The sequence below is a fragment of the Notamacropus eugenii genome, chromosome 2 (genome assembly GCF_028372415.1).
Source record: "Notamacropus eugenii isolate mMacEug1 chromosome 2, mMacEug1.pri_v2, whole genome shotgun sequence".
Lineage (NCBI taxonomy): Eukaryota > Metazoa > Chordata > Mammalia > Diprotodontia > Macropodidae > Notamacropus > Notamacropus eugenii.
Genome location: NC_092873.1, coordinates 77141202 through 77165693, shown reverse-complemented (window position 1 = coordinate 77165693; position 24492 = coordinate 77141202). Strand labels below are relative to the sequence as shown.

General features: G+C 37.0%; 1 protein-coding gene across 3 annotated transcripts in view; it reads right to left on the bottom strand.

Moving 5' to 3' along the window:
• MYH10 (myosin heavy chain 10) overlaps positions 1-24492 on the bottom strand; it is a 187534-nt gene that overhangs the window by 84427 nt on the left and 78615 nt on the right. For all 3 annotated transcript variants that reach the window (XM_072641088.1, XM_072641087.1, XM_072641089.1), the window contains exons 8-15: positions 21967-22065; positions 20944-21087; positions 20006-20101; positions 14862-14980; positions 12880-13032; positions 10525-10698; positions 885-1058; positions 479-593 (exon numbers count right to left, since the gene is read on the bottom strand). In XM_072641088.1, the coding sequence (XP_072497189.1) occupies positions 479-593; positions 885-1058; positions 10525-10698; positions 12880-13032; positions 14862-14980; positions 20006-20101; positions 20944-21087; positions 21967-22065 (1074 nt within the window). The remainder of the gene's footprint in view (positions 1-478; positions 594-884; positions 1059-10524; positions 10699-12879; positions 13033-14861; positions 14981-20005; positions 20102-20943; positions 21088-21966; positions 22066-24492) is intronic.

Below are 24492 nucleotides of genomic sequence, written 5' to 3'. Positions count from 1 at the left end.
AAAATCTGAAAAGGCACAAATCTGAGGGAAACGACTTTAAACTATGAATGACTAGAGCACTTTTCTGTCTTTGTGTGCTAATGTAGAATAGCCATGGTACAAAGTGAGGATCATTTTTTACAGCTGTCTATGACTCTGGGTCCTGGAAATGATTGGATTAGATTTCTAAGGTCCATTTCAGCTCTTATCCTATTATTTTAAGTATCTAATTTTCTCCTGTAACACAATTCATCCTTACCAGAAAACCAGGTATGAGCCCAATTTTCTAAATATTTTATTTATTTCTTAAGCTGAATAATCTTTAAGATGGACAAATCCCGTTAAAACGGCAGCCCTGCTCTAGGGAGAGAAGCAGCTTCTATTTATAACTATATAAAGGCAGACTATCAGAAAAACTGAAATTGATGATTCCAATTAAGTGAATTACAAGTACCAGATCATAAATGAATGGACAGGAAAAAGTTTATGCATTTCTTACCATCTTTCCAAAGCTCTGCGACAAATCTGTCTGATGACTGGTGTAAAAGGGTAGCTACGTTGTCATTCAGAGGGTCCATGTTCTTCATCAGCCATTCATCAGCCTTATAGTCCACCTGTAAGAAAAGTAAGAGGTAAGACTGGCTAGATGAAATAAAAAAAAATTTAAAACTAAACTAAAAAACTTTAAGATGGAGCTAAGAAATAGACTAAATGGAATTCTGGGTTGTTTTAAACAGCATGGAATCCATACAGTCATTTCTCTAAATACCAATTAGAACATGAACACATTTACATTTTCATTCTGTGTCACACTCCTAAAAAAAAATGGTTTCAAATTTTCTACTGAAGTAAAACATTTGATACAACACAAATTTAAGAAAAATCTAACTATATATAACTCTTACCTTTCCTGCATAATGAATAATACAAAAATCTGCCTTGTCTTTCAGTTGTCGGGGTTTTTGGAACTTGGAGTGCGTGCCTTGCTCTTGAACCAGTTTTTCCACAAAGGTCTTGTCAGTAGCTTTAGGAAACCAGCACTCTTCATCCAAAAGAGCCAATACACCTGGTGGATTAGCCTAAAAAAATACAACACAACAGTTACTGACAAACTTTTACATCCATCTTAGATATTATAAATAATTCCTTTAGTGACCTGTAAAGGTTTCTCTTCATAATTCACAGCTTTTGTATTGTACTTTTTCATTAAGTACACAGAAAATGCTTCTCTGAGGTTTACAGCCTGGTACTATACACATAATAGGATAACAGGCAGATTCTTCTTTGAGTAAATTGGAAATTGCCATTTGCCATTTGCATTACTGGAATAGGGGTGGGGCTTAGACCTGACCTGTGATTTTGCCAATGTAGGGATCTCTTCCCCGTGAGCAAACTCTCTTTATCATAAATGTTATAGGCTTGGAGAGTTGCAAAGAGAACTAAGAAATTAAGTGACTTGTCCAGGATCACACAATCAGCACATGTCAGAGGCACTAATCTTAGCATTATAATGAATTCCTCACTCAACAAATATAATCAGTGGTCAGATCTTTCCAAATTTCAGAGCATGTCTCACATTTGACCCTTTCTCTCTACTCACACATCTCCTTAGTTCAAACCCCCTCTTATCTAACTCATTCCAATAGCTCCTCTATTTGTTCTCTCTGCCTCAAGTATTACAAGAAACCTCCTAAGCACTGATGCCAAAGACTTTTGTTGCTGTTATTTGGTCAATCATATCCAACTCTACGCAGCCGCATGGGGTTTTCTTAGAAAGGATGCTGGAATGGTTGGCCATTTCCTTCTCCAGTGCGTCTTCATTTTACAGATGAGAAAACCAAGGCTAACAGAGGTTAAATGACATGCCAAGGGTCACACAGCTATACTAACTATCTGAGGCTGAATCTGAACTCCAGGTCCAGTGCACTATCTAATGCACCCCCCAGATCCCCCGCTGATAAAAATGCCCCTATTCTACTCATAGAACTCCAAGTGCAGTGGCTCTCTATTACTTCTAGGATAAAATATAAACTCCTCTATTAGTTTTCAAAGCTCTTCACAGCTTGACCCCAACATAACTTCCCAGCCTTATATTCATTGCTACTCTTCTTACACTGGACAGTCCAGACAAGCTGGACTGTTCACACTCTGGATCCTACCTCCATGCCTTTGCTTTGGTTGTCTCCTGTGCCTGCAATGAACTCTCCTTCTCACCCCCTCCCCTCACTTAATCTCTTTCCTCCTTTAAGATACAACTTAAGCATCACTTTTTATACATAGCCTTTCTTAACTATCCCCAACTGAAAGACCATATTCCAGAACTACTTTGTATTTCATAATTTTGTGATTCTCTTTATTTTGTATACGTACAAATGCATATGGGGGTGGAGTCAAGATGGTGGAGTAGAAAGATGCGTATACTCTAGCACTTCCCCCACAGCCCACAAAATACCTGTAAAAAATGACTCTCAACAAATTCGAGAGCAGCAGAAGCCACAGAACAAAAGAGTGAAAGAGGTTTCCAGCCAAAGGTAACTTGAAATGCTGACAGGAAAAGTCTTATCAAATGGGATGCTGAGCGGAGTGGAACCCAGCCCTGGTTGTGCGGCACTGGGAGGAACAGGATCTGAACAGATCTCTGGGGCAGAATTCCCAGCAGGGAGGGTACCAGACACCTCAACCCACAAGCGACAAAGAAAGCTCCAAAGGTCAGTGTGGGAGGGCTACCCCAGCTGGGTGAGGGGGAAGCGGGGTCCTCCCAGCAGAAGTGGCAGCAGCAGCAGTGGGCAACTTCAGTAGCCATGGAGGCAACCTGGGTCCATTGTCCAGGAAGCTTAGCTTAAAGCCTCTGAGGGAACTGAGCAGCTGATCTGAACCTCAGCCCTCCGTGGCAGCCCTGTCCCCACCCAAAGCCCCTGGGGGAGTTAAGCAGCTGATCTGGATCTCAGCCTTCAGCACGGTACTGGGAAGAGGAGGAACACTAGGACCCTCCCCTTGACAAAGGATTCAAAAGTCAAGTAACTGGCTGGGAAAATGCCCAAAAAAGGGGGAAAAAAATAAGACCATAGAAGGTTACTTTCTTGGTGAACAGGTGTCTCCTTCCATCTTTTTGGATGAGGAAGAACAAGGCATAATGTCTCAGGAAGTCAAGGCTTCTGACTGCAGTACTTCCAAAATGAATATGAAATGGGTTCAAGCACAGTAGAGCTTGAAAAGCGAGTCAGCAGCTTGCTAAAGGAGAACCAAAAAAATGCTGAGGAAAGTAACAGCTTTAAAAAGAGGCTAACTCAATTGGAAAAAGAGGTCCAAAAAGCCAATGAGAAGGAGGCTTTAAAAAGCAGAATTAGCCAAATGGAAAAGAAAGTTCAAAAGGTCACTGAACAAAATAGTTCTTTAAAAGAAAGACTGGAACTCAGGGAAGCTAATGACTATGAGATAAACCAAGAAGTTAAAAAACAAAACCAAAAGATTGAAAAAACAGAAGATAATGTGAAACATCTCACTGGAAAAACAACTGACGTGGAAAATAGATCCAGAAGAGACAATTTAAAAATTATGGGACTACCTGAAAGCCACGATCAAAAAAAGGGCCTAGACATTATTTTTCATGAAATTATCAAGGAAAACTGCCCTGATATTCTAGAACCAGAGGGCAAAATAAATACTGAAAGAATCCACCAATCACCTCCTGAAAGAGACCCGAAAAGTGAAACTCCTAGGAATATTGTGGCCAAATTTCAGAGTTCCTAGGTCAAGGAGAAAATACTGCAAGCAGCTAGAAAGAAACAATTTGAGTGTTGTGGAAATACAATCAGGATAACACAGGTCTGGCAGCTTCAACATTAAGGGACTGAAGGTCTTGGAATAGGATATTCCAGAAGTCAAAGGAACTGGGATTAAAACCAAGAATCACCTACCCAGCACTATACCCAGTATAATACATCAAGGGAATAAATGGTCATTCAATGATACAGAGGATTTTCAAGCATTCATGATGAAAAGACCAGAACTGAATAGAAAATTTGACTTTTAAACATAAGAATCAAGAGAAGCATGAAAAGGCAAAAAGGAAAGAGAAATCATAAAGGACTTCCTAAAGCTGAACTGTTTACATTCCTACATGGAAAGATAATATCTGTAACTCTTGAGACTTTTCTCAGTATTTGGGGAGGTGAAGGGAGTGTGTCCCTGTACACACACACACACACACACACACACACACACACACACACACACACACACACACACACACACACACAGAGTACAGGTTAAGTTGAATCAGAAGAGATGATATCCATAAAAAAAAATATAATAAAATTAAGGGGTGAGAGAGGAAAATATTAGGAGGAGAAAGGGAGAAATGGAATGGGGCAAACTATCACTCATAAAAGAGATAAGAAAAATCTTGTTCAATGGAGGAGAAAAGGAAGAGATGAGAGGGGGAAAGTGAAGCTTACTCTCTTCACATATGGCTTAAGGAGGGAATAACATGCTCATTAAAGTTGGTATGAACATCTATCTTATACTACAGGAAAGTAGGGGAGAAGAGGACAAGTGGGGTGATGGAGATGATAGAAGGGAGGGCAAATGGGAGAAGGGAACAACTAGAAGTAAACACTTTTGGGAAGGGATAAGGTCAAATGAGAGAATAGAAAAAAAAGGGGGGAACAGGGTAGGATGGAGGATTGTATAGTTAGTCTTACACAACATGACTATTATGGAAGTCTTCTGCAAAACTACACATATATAGCCTGTACTAAATTGCTTGCCCTCTCATTGGGGATGCGGAGGGAGGGAGGGAAAGAGAGAAGCTGGAATTCAAAGTATTAGAAATGAATGTTGAGAATTGCTATTGCATATAACTGGGAAATAAGAAATACAGGTAATAGGGTATAGAAATTTATCTTACCCTATAAGAAAAGAGAGAAGATGGGGATAAGGTAAGCGCGCGGGGTGATAGAAGGGAGGATACATTGAAGGAAGGAGTTATCAGAATGCAAGGTATTATGCGGTGGGGGGACAGGAGAGATGAGGAGAAAAATTGGAAATCAAAATTTTGTGGAAATGAATGTTGAAATCTAAAAATAAAAAAATAAATAAATGTATATAGAAGTACTTTTTATGTGTACTAACAATATGTATATGTGTACTTGTTACTATCCCCCTTTCGAGTGGGGATTTTCACTTACTGCATTTGTGTGCTTCTACTTGGTATTAGGTAATTAATGAATGTTTGTTGATTGATTAAAGTAGAACTTGAATGAAGAACCTGAGTCTTTCTGGTTCTGGCTTTCTATCCACTACCTCTTGATACCTCTCCTTAGAACTATGCATCAATGTAATATTTCAAATTACAGCCTGGTTCCATTAGGGCTCATAATGAATCCCCTGAAGATTACTCAAATCCACATTGCATATTTCCCTTGGGCTGGAGATAACTACCAAATTTCACATAAATATAGCTTTTAATAATGTAGATTCCAAATGCATGTGGCCACTTCAGGGACTCATAATGTACACTATTCAGGACCTAGCTGTAGTAGGAATGTAAAGGAAGACAGGTGTAAAAAATGGCAGATAGGTGTGATGGCTAAAATCTTAGCAGATTGAGAATACTACATGAGACCTTGGCCATGTCATTTTGCTTCTAGGACCTGTAGCTTTTTCTTCTACAAAAGAGAGGTTCCTTAAAGTCAATTCCTGCAAAAACTTCCCTAAATTCTACTCTTACCTACCAAGTAGGTAGGTTGATTTTTTTTTTCTTTTAGCTTCAAGGCACAGGAGATATTCCAATGGAGAGACTGGGTATGAGGTCCAGATGTGGTGGGGAGATGACAGCAATTCAGAAGTGGGAGAAAAGTGACCTAAGAAAATGGCCCATCTGTTTTCCTTTTCAAATCCTAAAAGCTCCACCCAGCTCTTTTTCACACTTTTAAAGAAAAATTCCCAGGAAGTACTAATGAAATCCTTGGATAAACAATAGGATTATAAGAAATAAGGATTCATCAACATTTCAGAAGAAAAATTGTTACAAACCTAATAGAAGAGCCTAGGGTAGAGGTTCTTAAATCTTTTTTGTGTCAAAGTCCCCTACTCAGAATAAGGATTATAAATGTGTAAAATAAAATGCATAGGATTGCAAAGGAAACTATATTGCAATACAGTTATTATTAAAAATAAGCATGTGTTCATCAAGTCTAGGTCGTACTGCAGAGCAGTCATTAATGGATCAATGTCAATTTAGCGTGATGTCTCTAGTGCAGGGGATCAGCAAACTACAGCCAGCTGTGTTTCTACAGAGCTAAGAATGGTTTTTACATTTTAAAAAACAATAAGCCTTTATTTAAAAATATAAAATACACTCAGCTCATGAGCTATACCAAAAGAATGCCACAAGGTCTACAGTTCGTGCATGCCTGCTCTAGTGAAATGCACTAGAGATCTATCCTTCACTCCATGCTGCTCAACATTTTCCCCTATAGTATATTTACCTTAGTATGTGTTCAATACACTTCATTTCCCTAATGCCACCCCCTAGTCTATCCTCCTTGAAGGCAGGGAATTAGTCCTTGTCAACGACTTGGTTAGCCACATGCTTAAAGATGATAGAAAGGAAATATAAGGTAAAGGAGTTTTAGGGGAAAGGCAAGATCAAGACAATATGCTCTAGGAAAATTTGAGGAAGAATAAATGATTCTCGGTTTGAGGGAAAGTATTAAGAAATGTGAAACAATCCTCTTCTAATACTCTTCACTGGTTAATAATGATGATGATGATAGCAACTATCATTTATATTGTACTTTAAGGTGGAAGGCAGGAGCTATTATCCCCATTTTACAGAGGAGGGAACTGAGGCAAACTGGATTTAAGTGACTTGTCCAGGGTCACTGAGTATCTGAGGCAGGACTTGAATTCAAGTTTTCCTCACTCCAGGTGAGTAGTTGCTGAAACTCCAAACAGAGATGTTTCGTCTATCCTGTATACTGGGGAATGAAATATCCTAGGTAAGTCAATTTTCTAGATAATGGACATTTAGACTAGTCAGTGGTATCAAACTGAAATAGAAATAGGTCCACTAAACCATACATAAGAATCCTGGTGTGCCACATACTGACTTAGAAAACCACATGTTAATCTATTTTTTTTTTATTAATTTATTTTGCTAAATATTTTGCAATCGTATTTTAATGGTGTTTAGGTTACCCTCAGGAATGCAGGCTGCACATGGTCTATAGCCATGTGTTTGAAACCTTTGGTTTACAAAGTCACACCACTAGGACGCTTTGTTTCATTTTAGTCAGTTATAATGGCTAAAATTCAATATACATTTTCCTCCTAAATATGCGTTACTTAGAATATGAATAACTGCTATTTATTCCCACCACAGCCACTCTAGTACAAGGCATACTTTCAGGCTTCCCCATTTGCACTCTCTTCCCTTTTCCAACCAAGCCATTCTTCTTAAACATAGATAACTGTCCTCTGAAGATGGAGTAGACTGGCTCTGGCATTTAAAGCCCTTTGTACACACATAAATCATCCCTTCCTACTACTCCCCTCTAGTAAAAGTGGTCAGCTATGTCATCCAACAATGTGTCATACTCTCATGCATTAGATGCTATCCCCTTTGCCTAGAATGCCTTCTGATTCCTCTTTGCCTTTTTGCCTACTGGATTATTACTCAGAGTGTTAAAGTCCAGTTCAGGTGGCCCCTTCCAGAAGAATCTACTGGATCCCCTGTTACAACTTTATCCCTCAAATGTCAAAAACCCATTTGTTTTGTAGCTCTTATGTATTTATTATTGTGATTTTTGTTGTTCAGTCATTTCGGGTGTGTCTGACTCTTTATGACCCCACTTGGGGTTTTCTTGGCAGAGACACTGGAGTGGTTTGCCATTTCCTTCTCCAGCTCATTTTACAGATGAGGGACTAGGCAGACACGTTAAATGACTTGCCCAGGGTCATGAAGCTACTAAGCGTCTAAAATTGTACTTGAAGATTGAGTGTCCCTGATTCCAAGCCCAGCGTTCTGTCTGCTGTGTGGACAATTAAATGATAAAGAGCTGCAAATAGTTTAACCTTTTTTACAAAACACTGGTTAAGGTACAGTAAAATAATACAGTTCTGTATACTTTTCAGTTTTTCTACTAAAGTCTTCGAAGTGATGTGCTGCTTCAAACTACTAGGTTCTTACTGGGTTCTTGTGGGAGGAAAGTACTATGCTAAGTTATTTAATAAAGACAGAAGAGAAAGATTACACAGTTATGTGGGCAACACTAACAATCACTCCAGGCCAAGCATTCTCAACTCTAGATTATTGTATAAAGAAGGTTTATTGAACTAAACTGGAAGGAGAGTCACTCTGGGATAAGACCCAAAGCTGAGTATCCAACTTTCCCTTTGTTGCTTACTTCTATTATAAACTCATTAGAAGAAGGTGTGTCTACCAGGCACTGTCAATTAATTACTTCATATCACTTGTTACAGTGACTTCAGGCTATACTTGTAGCCACTTACCCTTTTATTTTGGTGCAGACATGTGACTTCAGTGGTATACAGGAACCCTGGTCCCATTAACAGTGATCTGCCACTATTCTACTATAGTCTTAGGACTGCTGGGGACACTGAGAATTTACGTGACTGGTCCAGTGTAATGCTAGCCCACATCAGTGGGACTTCTAATTCCATTATGCTATTCTAGAACATTTACCTTGTAATCTTTACACCAGTGGTGAAAGGTGGGCATTCCCCACTGCCACCCCACTTTGTTTTTTATGACCAAATTAATAAATACATAAAAACTAAAACCTAACAAAACAAGATGTCAAAATGCCCAATATCCCAAACAGAAAATGCCTACTTCCTGAACAGAAATGAGCACCAACAAATTTGTTACTAGCATTTCCCTCAATTATGTAAAAACATTCCAAGAAGAGGTCTATATATAACACACCAGACTAACAAAGGAATTCAACACACAAAAAGGTTAAGAATCTCTTATAATTTGCTAGGAGCTATGAAATCAACAAATTAAGGTTGTTAAGAATTATTCATTAAATAAAAGTCATTCTGGAGTAAGAGTTCAAGTGTGAAGTGTGTTGCTTTACTACAATGACTTTTCAATAACTTAAGAAGGGCTAAGGTTACTAAAAGACTAATCTCTGAAAAAGTGGTGTTACCATAGCATATTTTATTAAGTGTCCCTCCTCTGACAACCATACTCCCAAACCCCTCTTCAAGAATTGCCTACCAAACAAAACAGATAAGCTAAAAGTGACTTTTTACCACCAGCAGGAGCTAAGGGAAAGGAGTCATGGGAGCACTCTCTTCACCTTCATCACCTTCCTTGGGTCAGAGCTATTTGACCAGGACATAGACCTTAAATATATACCAAATTACGTTTTCTTCACAAAAAAGCTCTGACTCTATAACGAGTATAGAGTCAAACTCACAAGTAAATGACATTTGGAGAATTGCCAACATTTCTTCCAACATGGAAAGAATCATAGTCTCATAATTCTAGAACTGAATGGGATCTCGGAGATCATCCTATTTAATGATTTTTACAAATGAGGAAATTATGCCATGGAAACTAAGGCCACACAAGTAGTCAGTGTCAGAGAAGGGCTCCTAGGATTAGTCATGTCCCTGTATCCAGAGCTATTTGGCTAGAAAACATTTAATTATGTAGCAGCAGCAAGAAGGAACTTAGGTTAATACTTGCAACATAAAAATCAATGCTTTTGAAACACTGAAGAGCCACTGGAGGTTACAGAATCTCCTTCCTAGAGACCTTAAAGGGGGAGAAGGGGCAGGGGATATTACTCCTTTTCTTTAGCATTTCAAATACACAGAGAGAGTGGTTAATTTGGAGCTAAGAATATCATGAATTTGATTATGTATATTTTATGAGCATGTGAGAACTTGAATATTTTCTGACAATCACCCAGAGAAGCAGCCTGAGATCATGGATAGAAAGCCTGCCTAGGAGGTAGGAAGTCCCCATTTAAGTCTCACTTCTGCCCACCCTTTCTGGCTGACACTTGGGCAAATCACTTAATATCTCAGTGCTGTAGACAACTCTCTAAGACAGAAGTTGCCCTACAAGTGCTGATATGAATGGGTACAAGGAGTTTCTTGTCCAAAGTGACATATAATAATAAAATCACAAGTCCAACAGAAGACATTTTGCCCACATTTTCAAGTAATAAGTACACAACAATTACACAAATAGAAGGACCCCTTGTGGCATTCCTTAAGGAACTGAATATAGCAAAAAAGCTTGACCGTCACATACTGAACATCACCACAATTATGAAATTTAGACTAAATGAATTTCTAGATATTTCTGCAATGGAATAAAAACAGATGAAGATTACGAGAAGTTGCCTGCTAATTTAACTAGCTGCTGTCCTTAACTCTATAACTATCAGGTAGGTCTGCATTCCCATTCCCTATACCCTCTCCACTACCCCAAATTGTTTCTGTAACTGCCACCTGAATGTGCATGAATATAGAAAACTAAGCAAAAATGAGCATTCTTACTGGTCGTTCTATTAAATCAATACAGGGTTGCAGATCTAGTCCAAAATCAATGAAGTTCCACTCAATGCCCTCCCGTTGGTATTCTTCTTGCTCGAGGACGAACATGGTGTGGTTGAACAACTGCTGTAGTTTTTCATTGGTATAGTTGATGCAGAGTTGCTCGAAGGAATTCAACTGTAAAAGGGTTGAAGGAAGAATGAGGTTCTAAAAGGCCATTTTCCAAAAAAACCAAAAAAACACCCAACATGCAGACAACAGGACAGAGCAAGTAACTAAGACCAATTTTAAATCATAAAAGTGAAGGAGAACAGAAGGTTATGTCTTTGGCAATTACAGATAAAGGAAGAACTTCTAATAAGACAGAATAAAAGGTCGTCTATTCCATCTCTCTCCATTCATAGATGAGGAAAATGAAGCCTACAATGTTAAGTGAGTTGCCAAAGATCACACTAGTATTTGAGTGCCAGAGAAGGGATCTGAACTCAGTTTTCTTTATTTGTAGAAAGAGCAAATGAATCTAGATGACCTTGGTCTAAGGTGAATCTGACAGAATAGACAATATTAATCATGGACATTTAAAAGGCTTTTGAATAATCAATGCTTCTAGAATTAGGGGAAAAATACACATTAGAGAAAAAAATTTTAATCCAGTCATAAATAAAATAGGACAATCCAAATCTACAGGGCACTGATAAAATCCATAGGACTGAATGCCATTCCAAAAGACAAAGGATCAAAGGATGTGAATGATTTTCAAAAGAAATGTAACTTATTAACAACCATCCATAAGAAAAACTGTTCATGGAAATTGAAGGGATGCCCATTGACATTGAAGGGATGCCCATATTCAGGGAATAGCTGAACAAGTTGTGGTATGGGAATGTAATGGAATATTATTGTGCTATAAGAAATGATGAGCAGGGGGCAGCTAGGTGGTGAAGTAAATAGAGCACCAGCGTGGAGTCAAAAGGGCCTGAGTTCAAATCCAGCCTCAGATATTTGACACTTACTAGCTGTGTGACTTTGGGCTAGTCACTTCATCCCAATTGCCTTGCCTTCCCCCTCTCCAAAAACAAAACAAAAAACAGAAATGATGAGCAGGAGGACTTCAGAAAAACCTAGAAAGACTTATATGAACTGATGCAGAATGAGGGGAGCAGAACCAGAACACTGCACACAGTTATAGCCACACTGTGTGATGAATGTCTTTGATAGGCTTGGCTCTTCTCAGCAAGGTTAGGTTCTAAGACAACTCCACAAGGCTCATGATGGAAAATGCTATCCACATCCAGAGAAAGAATTGTACAGTCTGAATGCAGATCGAAGCATACTGTTTGCTCTCTTTTTGTTTTATTTTGTTTCTTCTTTCTCATGGTTCATTCCATTGGTTATAATTCTTTACAACATTACTAATGTGGAAAATATGTTTAATGTGAATGTATACGTAGAACCTATGTCAGATTGCATGTCATCTTGGGGAGGGGGAGGAAGGAGGAGAAAATTTGGAACTCAAAAGCTTGTGGAAGTGAATCTTATAAACTAAAAATAAATAAATTTCTAAAAAAATAAAGACTGTTCAAAAATCGTTAATGAAAAATATTTTAAAAGTCAATTTTTAGTTATCACCTCATACTGATCAAATGATCACATTAAGTAAAAAGACAGAGAAATTCCATCTTCGAAGAACTGTGCAGAAGACAGGCCCACAAATTCCATTCTGGTCAAGCTATAAATTAGCTAAACTATTCAGGAAGACAATTTCAAATTAAGCAAGATAATTCTTAAGTTGTTTATACTAAGTAATAGAGAGCTCTTATTACAAGGATTATTCTTCAAAGAAACTGACAGCAAAAAAAAGATGCTTGGATCAGTATTATCCTTGACTATCCAATTAATTACTAAACCTTATCATTTTTACTTTCATAACAACTTTCCATTCTATACATTTCTATTAAAACATTTACTTTAAATGCAAATCTGACTCCCCTATCAACTTCTCTCAACTTTTAAATCCTTTCACAACTTGATCCCAATCTATATTTCTAGTCTCATTGGACATTACGTCCCCCACTCCCCCCAAAAACCAAAATGGTTTTTGTTCCCCATGATATAACATTTCCCACTTCACAATTATGTGAGGTATAGAGAGTGACAGAATAATAGTTATAGTCAGATAGAAGAATGTAAAAGTTTCTGACTGAGGAAGTGGAACACTTGTACATAATTCTAAGATCTAAGGTGTTAGAGATAGGTTTGACATTGACACGCCAATAGTTCAAGTTCAATGTTAGCATGAAATGAAGTACTGATTAGTCACTAAACAAAAATATAATTTAAATGAACATTTTGAAATACCTCAAAAATTTCAAACCCAGCTATGTCCAGAATCCCAATAAAAGATGCTCCTTGTCGTTTGGTCCTATCCAGAGCTTTATTGATTCGATGAACAAGCCAGCGAAAAAGACGCTCATAGGTAGCTTTTGCCAGCGCTTCTACTGCAAAATCAGCCTGAAAATCAAAATGTATCAAGCATTTAATTTGAGACATTTCAACTGAGCAGTAATAAGTGATTTAGAAATTAAGGAGATCTAATTTTTAAAAAAACCCTTAACTGATCTACTCATAAAATAGCTTCATCCAGAAATAAATGAAGTTAAGTTTGGTAGAAGAGGTAGCACAATTTGATAAAAAGAAGGGCTGAAAATCTGGAGTGATAGGACCTATATATTCAAACCCCAACTGTGACCATGGACAACTCTTCTAACCTTTCTGGGCCTTAAGGTTTCTCATCTATAAAATAAGGTAGCTGGACTAGATGATTTTTTAAGTCCCTTCAATCTGCACTTATAAATCTATAATTAAAAATCTCTTCTGAATTTTTATATTGATATAGGAAATTATATCACAACTAACTGAAAATATGACTGACAACTAGTTTGAGGACATGACTATGTCCCGCTAAATAAGGAAGCTTTGTGGGAACGGATACTTTTATTGGGTACAAATAAATCCTCCCAGTAGGAACATTCAAAAGTCATCCCCCCAGAGATTCTTGGAGCTTTTATTACCAAGAACTATGATAGACAGACAGACAGCTGGCTGGCTCTTCCTTGCCCTTCAGTTAAGCCAGGCTCAAAATATCTCTTCTTGGTGGTTGCACCAGGTTGGTTGTTGTCCTTCATTCTCCAAGAGGACCAAAATGATATCACTGTGCTAGAGTCAAGTTTCAATGTGTCTGACTGTGGCTGATCAAAGCTCAGAATGCTCTACCACAGCTCAGGTACTAACATCCGTGTGAACCTTTGGGTGGATCATCCAAATTTGCACAGTCTCAATTCTGCCTTGCTCACAGAGCACAGCACCTTCTCTGATGTGGGCATGCCATGCTGAGCAGTCCTATGCCAGTATCTCCCATGTCGCACAATCAAATCCAAAGTTCTTAAAAGAGACCTTAAAAGTGTCCCTGTATCGCTTCTTCTGACCACCATGTGGTTGTACCAAATACTCTGGGCAAGGATAACACACTCTACTCTTATTGGTATACCATCACAACACGAACAAGATTAATATGCTTGCAGGATAAGTTCCCAATGTGCAAATTCATGTCATAAAGTGAGAAAACTGTACATAGGAGTGGACAAGGAGTAGACTTTTGTACAGTTACTGTAAAGAAGACTGGATGCAGGGGGTTAAAAGAATTAATGACTGGCTTTGGCATTTATGAGCTCTGTGACATTGAGTAACCTATTCTCAGAGTCAACTTCCCCATTTAAAAAATAGGGAAAATTACTTCCCTATCTAACTGACAAGGCTGCTGTGAATATAAAATATTATTATTATTTGATTAAGGTGAAATTTTAAAAAAGGAAGTGTTTCTGAAAAAGCAGATTTTCACAAATGAATACAAGTAATAACATGAAGAGGCAATGTGACATAATACACAGAAATCTGTCCTCTGGCTCAGGAAGATGTGTTTGAATCCTGCCTATGACATACTACTAGCTATGTTAGCTGGGGCAAATCATTTAATCTCTCAGTGTCCCAGATGCTAAGACAAAGTTTCAGAACAGTTGCTGATGTACAATGGGAGAGCAAGTTTCCTTACCAGGTGTTTTTCACACTGATGGAATCATGAAAACAAAGAAGTCAAATACAAAGGCAAAAAAAACCAAACAATTTCCTAGGTTTCATTCTTTCTTGACTTTGAAAAGTTAAAAAGAATTAAAGTAGAAAGAACAGACAGAAGATCAATACCCTAAGAATATCTAGATGATTGAAGTCTGTATTCTTTCAATGTCACTTAAAGAAAATATAGAAGAAATCATTCCTAAACTTACCTGTTCCTTGGTTTGGGCTTTTTGGACATAATCTCTGCCAACCTTGATCCGAGGAGTCAGAATGGCACGAGTGAATTCCATTACATTCATTCCCAGTAGATGACAGAGTTTCTGTGCAACTGAAATTTTAACAAGATTTAATCCTTACAAATACTGTGAGCTCTAATTTATCCTAATACTAGAAGTAACCAACATTCTATCACTTTTATGAGGCAATAGTGACTAAAAAAAGGAAACACAAACACTTAATAAAACACATTGAAACAGGCACAAAATGACACCTCTCACTCCTGGCAGACCAAGCATAATAGATGGCATTTAATAAAGACAACATTAAAGGCCTATATTAAAGAAACATGAATTTTCACAAAAAAAGAACGAGGCAGGTGTGGTTAGACAACAAGATGTGTGCTGGGAGTCTTAATACTTGAGGAGGTAAATGAGTCAAGAATGTGATCAGGCAGCCATAAAAGCAAAAAACTGATGTATATCTCTCTAGCCTCCCCTCTCCAATGACCAAGAACTGAGCTTAGAAAGGATTGATGTTACAGATGTTTTCTGCAACAATATACTTGAACTGGCAGACCCAAGAAAAAGAGGTAGGAGAGAGAAATACAGAGCTGAACATAAATAAAGGCAAGGACCAAGAAGTAAGAAGCATGATGAGGGAAAAAGCAGAAAAGAAACAAAATGGAAGACACACCTAAAAGATAAATAGTATTTTGGTACAACTGATTCAATCAAGCCTACATTACTTAACAAGTGCTCTCCTAATGAACTTTGTCATAAGGAACGAGTGAGCCTAGATTTTCTAAGTTCTCTCAAATCCTCATTGCTAAAAGGACTTCAAGTATAGACTCAGTAAACAGACTCATATGGACTAGCTTAGCGAGGTTCTGAGATGTTCTTTGTGGCAGGGGCTGGCCAACAGGTGTTCTTTTTAATTGTTTACTAAGTATGGTTCTGATGAAATCACAGTAAGACATATTTTACAGTTTTTTTGTTGTTGTTCACTTGTTTTTCAATTGTCTGACTTCATGACCCCATTTGGGGTTTTCTTGGCAAAGATACTGGAGTGATTTGCCATTTCCTTCTCCAGATCATTTTACAAATGAGGAAACTGAGGCAAACAGGATAAAGTGACTTGCCCAGGGTCACACAGATAGTGTCTGATGCCATATTTGAACTCAGGAAGATGAGTCTTCTTGATTTCAAGCCCTGTACTCTTACTACCGCACCACCTAGCAAGTAATAATCCCATGTATTTTTGACACTGGCAAAGCTGACATGAAAGGTATAATTTATGTAAATAAATATAAATAGAGGTAGCAACGAAGAGTAGCTCCCTAGCTAGTCTCAAACCCAGGAAGACCTATCTCTGACACTAGCCATTTGACCCTGGGCAGTCACTCAACTTCTCAGTATTCTTGTTAATTCTAAAAGATTCTAAGTTCCAGAAAAGGTGCTGACTCTCACTGGTAGAAGGAAATGCTTGATCCTAGAGGCCCTTATGCAACAAAATCACAAGTCTAATCCCTATCACTAAAGCTGAGTGTGTCAAACCACCATTCCAAATTAAAACTGAACAAACAATAGTTATTATAACCACTGTTGTATTTAAATGGTAAAGCCTAGACTAGAATTCAGGTTTCTAATTGTTAATGCTCTTTACACTAATGCTGTTGGAGGGGAAAAGTGAAAGTATACACTAAGTGAAAGTATAAATCCAGTCATACTTTTTCTTCTTTTAAAGCAACTTAAATTTATTTTAAAATGTAAAAACCATTCTTAGCATGCAGGACATACAAAAATAAGCAGAGGCCAGTTTATTGACTCCTGTTCAGAGTTGTGAAGACAGTTGGCCTATATGCCTTAATTTTGTCTTTTCTAGACTAAGCATTTCCAATTCCTTCACTATTTACTTATTTAATAGTTAATTAATTACATTAAATCTGAAAGTTCTCCACTCCTCTTTAGGAACTGTCTTCAGAGCGTATAAAGCACAGGAGAAAAAGTAGGCAGTATTTTGTTGCTCTACTGAATCAAAGGGTTTTTGTTGTTGTTTTGTTTTTTTAAGATAACACAAAATAGTGGAATCTCAAATTCTCTGTACCTCTCAGTCAACTGTGCTGGGCTGCAACATTCTTTTAGAATTTAAACACATCTGTAAAATCTTAAAGGACATAAGAATGGAATAACATAAACATTATCACTTCATAAAATGGGGAGAAATGGCAGACAAAAAAAAAGTTTGAAGATTGGCAAGAGACTAAGCAGTCATCCCAAGGGCATGTAAGAATGTTACTGAATAAAAATAAAAATAATAAAAAATAAAGGTAAAAATTAAAATAAGAATGCTACTGCAAAAACAAGATGAAAAATAGAAAAGTGTCAAGGTATTTAAGAGAAGCTTTTCATTAACAAGGACAATGGTGTCACCGCTTTTGGACTCACTATCAATGGAGGTTCCATGTATGTTGCTTTTGTAAGTGAAAATGGCATTGGAAAAGACAATCACAGGAAGTTAGACTGGAGAAGGGACACAAAGAAAGGACACAATTATGGGCTCCATAATTTTCCTTAACTCTAGACTAGTAGGCTTACTTTAGATTCCTGCCAACAGCCAAGCCTGGGGTCAAGAAGACTCATCTTCCTGAGTTCAAATCTGGTGTTAGGCACTTACTAGCTGTGTGACCCTGGACAAGTCACTTAACCCTGTTTGCCTTAGTTTCTCATCTGTAAAATGAGCTGGAGAAGGAAATGGCAAACCACTCCAGTATCTTTGCCAAGAAAACCCCAAATGGGATCACAAAGAGTAAGATAAGACTGTAACAACTCAACAAAAGGGGCATTTCTAAAAGGAAGAAGTGATCGCAAAGAGCCAATATGGCTTCACCAAGAACAGGTAACATCAGACAAACTTCATTACCTTTTTTAAAAAAGGTAATGAAGACTGCTAGACAAGAGAATGTCATACTTTCTCGAGATCTGAACAAAGCTTATCACATTATTCCTGTGGGAAAGATAGAGAGATAGGCTAGCTAGCTAGATAGTGATACAAGAAAATAGATTTGGAAACTGGTGTACCCTTGTATCATTAACAGTCCTGTGTGAGCCGGGCTGCCAGTAAAGTGTATACATTTTTTATCACTAACATGGAAAACACTAGCATATTTATCATAACTACAAATGACACTAAGCTGAGAAGAACAGCTTATACAACGGATCCCAAGGTAATAAGCATCTTGACCAGTCACAATACTGGCCTAAACAAATGCTAAAACATTTTATAGAGAAAAACTTAAAATTCTTATGCTTGAGGTAAAAAAGAGCACACAACTACAACCTAAGTACAAAAATGGAGACAGTGTGACTAGACAGCAATTCACCTAAAAAAGATTTGGGATTTTTAGTAAATTGCTAGCCCAATATGAATAATTAGAATGACATGGGAACCAGTAAAGCAATTGAAATCTTGGGCTACCTTGACAGGCATAACTTCCAGAATGGTGAATGTAAGGGTCCTGTAATTAAAACTGGAGCTGGAGTACTGTGTTCAGTTCTGATGACCACAATCTAGGAAGGATGCTGATAAGCTAGAAAGCACACGGGGCTTTGAGATCATACCATAAAAGGATGATGTGACAGCACTAGGATGGCTGGCTTAGACAACATGTAAGGGAAGTACAAGCGCTGTTTTGAAGTACTACAAGGCTTGCTGATAAGTGGAATAGAATTAAGCATGCTCAACCTGGCTCCAGAGGAGAGAGGCAGAAGCCAAGGAGAGGTTTCAAAGATGCATATTTAGGTTTGAAACGAATGAAGCTTCCTAACAATGAGCACTTTCCCAAAGTCGGATGTGCTTCTGTAGTAAATGGTATATTCCCCCACACACAGTTATTTAGGTATGGTTGGACTAAATGTCCCTAAAATTCCTTCCTATTATTTTGAGAGGCTATGAATCTAAAATAATTTATTACTTACTAGGATTTAAACAGCTAATATAATAACAAAAATTCAAAAGTCAATCATTTCACAGGGCAGTGTGGAAGCACATGAAAAACTTCTTTTCAGTTACCCCCAAAATATTTCTCCAATCTAAAAACCCTTCCTGGGGTGCTCTTTAGGTGAGTACGGTAATCAAGAGCAAAAGACTTTCTGATGTGCAGTAAGGGTCGAAACCAAATTCTGAACAAAGAATTATACTAATGTCTTCTTGAGATTCTTCCTTTTCCTACACCCAGAAGGACCCCACCCTATGACCCACTAAAGGGTATGTGTTCGTTTCTCCATTCAGAAAGAATTAAGATATTGATGAGAGACAGCAAGTCCTTTTGATTACTCCCAGAAAACACGTGAAAAGAGTAGTCACTGTTCTGGAATGGTAAACTGAAACCATTCTAATAATGTTATAACCTTTCCTAATACGATAACCTCAAATTGTCTTGGGGTAGATACATACAGAGAGAAGAAAGATTATGGGGGGAGAGGAAAGACTCTGCCAGTTTGAATTTATCTCTAAAATAGAAATGTCTAGATATTAAACTTAAGATAAAAGACTTGTGCCTGAAACACAATACCGAAATAATATTTTTTTCTTTAACAAAGGTAGCAGTTGAAAGTAAAATGGCTACAATGCATGGGACAAATGCATGAAATAGAAAAAAAAAAAAAAAAGAAAATGAACCAGTATAGACGTGTTCTTTCCATTTATGCAATCACATATAATTTTAAGAATTCAGAACAAATGATACTACAATGAGCAGTCATGTATCTTACATATGTTAACATCTTTTACTTCATTTGGTCTTCCAGAAACAAACAACAATATCCACAATTCAAACTTTCAAAAATAAACAAAAATATCGACAAACAAAAACTACACAAAGTTTGAGCCTTCTCCCAACTTTAGAAAGACATTAAACACTAGATGGCACAGTAAACAGAATGCTGAGCACCTGGAGTCACTGATCTCAGGCACAGACACTTATTCACTGTGTAAACCTCAGCAAGATACTTTGAAAGAAATTCTTCCTGATCAACATTTTTTTATATGATAAAGAGTTAAATGTGTTTCTCCCTCCTTCATCTCATATTTACTATCATATTTTATAATCAAAATTTAAATGATTTCATTAGGTTACCTGTGTTTTCAGGCATCGAAGCTTGATCAGTATTCCTCTCTTTTTTGAAGGAGATGTTTCCAAATTGTAGCACTGAAGATACTACTTTAAGCATTGCTATGTTAAAAGGCAAATGCAAAAGATATTAACAAAATTTTTTTTTAATCAAACTGAGCTATTGATACATTCAAATTAGGTCCAAAATTTCTCAATGTTCTTTCTTAATCTTATAATTCCTGTTACAGGTTAGCAAACCCAAAGCTTAAAAAAAAAAAAAAAAAGCCTAAGATTTTTTGTGAATTTTATCCCATTTTGGAACTAGTCAATACACTGAAAAAAATTTAAGAATTTACCACCTATAAATATAATGCAGTAGAGAACAAACATGAAAAATCATAGTTCCTGTTTACATGAATTTACAAGTTATGAGGGAGGATTACAGGTTATACTTAAATTAATGGATACAGAGTGTTTGATTGAGGGGGAGAACTCCTTTGAGTTTCCAAGAGAACTTTTAAAAAAGTACGTAAAGAAAACATGAAGAAGGGAAAGCATTTTCAGCTCAGAAAGATCACATAGCCCCTTAGTTGTATAGGCTACATCACTGAACAGAGAGAAGATGCCAAGTTCAGGGAACATATAGCACTCCAGTTTGGGTTTTTACAAGGCTGGGGGGCTAGGGGAGGGTGGACCATAGAATTATGAAGGGGAGTAAGCTTGAATTTAAACTGGAAAAGGAGGGTGGAAACAGAGTGTGAAGGGTTTAAATTCCAGGCTAAAGTGGTTTCTACTGCATCCTGTAAGCAACAGGGAGACACTGAAGGTTTTTGAGGCAGAAAGTGACATGGTCAGACCTGTGCTTTGGGAAGATTATTTTGGCAGCTTTGTGAAGGTTTGATTGACCAATGCTTAAAAGTTCTACTGAAGTGCACATTGGACCTTACAGATCCCACACATACACAAGATTTCATCATGAGAGAAGCCCATTATGTGCATCGCTTCCATTGTCTCTTGAAAGTTATCTTTGTCTTGCTGTCCAGGAATAGGGATATAGCCATTGGATAAAAATCTATAGTTATTAAATCCTTCAAGAAGCAAGTCAGCTGAGGGAAAAACAAAACAAAACAATTTTTTAGCAATTACTCATCAATGGACAGTCATTACTTCAGTCTTTGAAATTAATTATAACTACAGCATAACAGATTATCATTGTCTCAACTGTATTTTCCCAATTTTAAGTTATTTAGTTATCTGGTTTGGGATTAGAACTTTATAGACAGCGGGAGGACTCAAAACACCAATTTTTACCTCATGTCTCATTTTCCTATTTCCATTAATTACATCACTTTCTCAGTCCCCCATGACTGACCTCCATATAAATGACTGTGTTCCAGTATCTGCTTTAGGCATCCATAATAATCTATCTAAAATGGAAGCAATACCATGAATATCACCTGACTGAAAATCCATCTGTCTCTTTACCTAACATTGCTTGTTGTCTTTATATTCACTTTTTAAATCACATCACAGAAAATATAGCAAAAACACAGGCTTTAAAAAAAAAATCTAAGTTCTATATTTGTTCATAATAAAAGAATGCCAAACATATTATCTCCCAATATTCATACAGATTTTTAATTTAGTTTATGTAACTGAAAGCTAAAAACACTTAAACTTTAACCTGAAAAAGTCTACTTGCATTCCGGAAAACCCAACACATGCTCTGGCTTAAATAATTGTTTAAAAAACAAGCATTACTTTTGGCTTAGCAATAGAAAACAGCATGTAGACCAGCCATCTATTATCACCTGGGACCATACTGGGTTTTTTTTTTTGGTTTTATTTTTAAAAGGTACAATTGTAGTAAACCCTAAGCCTTCTCTCTTTAAAGAGAAAATACAAAGCTCTATTATTAAATCAAAAATATCTGAAGAAAAAATTTGAATCTTTTTGCTGTTTTATTCAAAGCATTGGTAACTTACACTTTAGATGTTCTCCTGCTCCAGACAGCAGTTGGTAAAATATATGAAATGTACGTTCATCTTTAGCTTGACGAACTGCTCGAGATTTTTCCAAAAGATCTGAGTTAGAGAAGTTAAGGATTAAATACGTTGAAAGATAGTAAGTCCATTAACAGTGTCAATAGCTCTTAATAGTGAAAGCTTACTTTTCCCCACTTACATGACAAATACTACTGTAGCCATAATGGAACAAACCAATGAAAAATACTCTTTTAACTCAAGTGTGATCCAAAAAGACAATCTACACAAGCTCTATTTCAGACTGCTTCCTACATTCAGTCAGACTAAGAATCCAAAGGTCAGCCAAGACTCAAGTGAAGGCTATTGTTGTTGTCTGTCCTTCTACTTGTCAAAGTTGTGTCTACTTATGTCTCAGAGTTAGGAGAAAAAGAGAAAGATAGCCTTTCCCAATAACAATGGTTTTTTTGGAGGGATGAGGAGTTGTTTTCTTTTTGTCATTTATTTCAAAATCATCCAGTCTCTTATAAATTAATGTGGAAGAAATTGGGCCTACATGGTTTGGATGATGCTGATTACTTGGACAGGCAGTGGAAACTTGAATAACAGTTCAAAATCTGCCACCTGGTTAAGAAAAAAATCTTTTTTCCATACAATTCTTAAGGTTTCTTCCCAGAACATTCCCCCCTCCCACTCTTCCACTCCTCCTTTTCCTATTACCAGAAAAGATTCAGCTGGGAAAATTCATTACAGATAGGTTCAAGGAATAATTCCACTCAGTATTAGATGACGTATTCAGGGATTCTAAACTTTTGTGCATCATAGATACCCTTGGCAGCCTGGTGAAGGCTACAGACCCCTTCCCAAAATAACATTTTTAAAAGTAAAAAAATAAATTATATAAGATTACAAATAAAACCAATTATACTGAAATAAAAGTGTAATTACTTTTTCCATCCAAGTTCAAAGACCCTCCTGAAAGTTATCCACAAACCCAAGGTTAAGAAACTCCTGATCCAAATGGATAACTTAAGGATCCAGGAAACAATGGCAGAAAAGAAGCATACTTTTAAAAAACTTCATTAACCTCTTTCTTAATTTAGATCACCTACATTTCCAAACGACAACCTCATTCCCACTAGAGAGCCAAATTTTAAAACAAAGAATTAAAAAAAGATGGCCAAAAAATAACAGTTCAGGTAAAATAACAAACCTATTAACTAAATCTGACATTACATAAAATGCTGCATATTCATACTAGGTCTGCAAAAAAGGGAGAGGGAAGAGCATTCTCATAGCTCCTCTGGCATTATGCACATCCACTATAACTTCCAAGGATTAAGTTTTTCCATTGTTTTACTGTTCTTCCCACTTACACAGTTGTAGTCTTCCTGAACATTGTTTCCTTGTTTCTGCTTACTTCACTGCACAAATTCATTTAAATCTTCCCATTTCTCCCACTGCAATCATATTCCATCACGTTTATGTACCTCAACTTTTTTAGGCCATCCTCCCAACAACGAGCATACACACTGTTTCTAGTTCTTTGCTACTGCTGCCATAACATTTTTATGTAGAAAAGAATGCTTTCAACCTTTGACCTTTTGGTCATATATAACAGTAGTACCACTAGGCCAAAGGGTATGGACAATTTATTCACTTAGCATTGCAAATGGTTTTCCAGAAAGAAGGGACCAAATCATGGCTCCATCCATGGCATGTTTATTTGCCTGCTTTTCTCCAATCTCTCCAATATTTTCTGTCCCCATTTTTACCATCTTTTTCAATTTACTGAGATGAAATCTCAGCTATTTCAATTTGCATTTCTATTACTGGTAAATTGGAGCAGTATTTCAAATAGCCCTTAATAATTTCCAATCATCCGTTTGCGAACTGTGACTACTTCTCTACTGGGAACAGCTCTTAGTCTTAAATATTTATATTAGTCCCCAACATATCTAGAACCACACACTTAACTAGAGGCAGACTTCTATATAAACTGATTTGGTTCATACAAAAACTTCTTAATGTTATATAATTAAAACTATGTCATCACATAGTTTTACTGTTACATTAACTCTATGCCTAACTTCATTAAGAATTTTAACCAAATCAATAACTGGGAAAATAAAAACATTTATATAGCTCCTATTATGTGCCAAGCACTGTGCTAAATGCTTTATAATTATCTCACTGGATCCTCACAACCCTATAAGCACTAATGTTTACTAATGAGGAAACTAAGGCAAACAGAGGCTAAGTAACTTGCCCAGGGTCACAAAGATAGTGTCTCAGACTAGACTGAACTCAGATCTTACTGACTTTTGGCCCAGTTCTTTACTGCAACCACCTTACTGCCCTAAAGTTCCTAATCATCTTGTTCAATTACGGTATGACTTTAGATATTCAAGTCATGTATGCACTTTGATTTTACTGTGGTATGTGGTGTAAGTTATTGATCTAAACCTAACTTTGTCCAAATCATTTTCCAGGTTGCCCTGCAAATCTTGTCAAATACATAATTCTTGC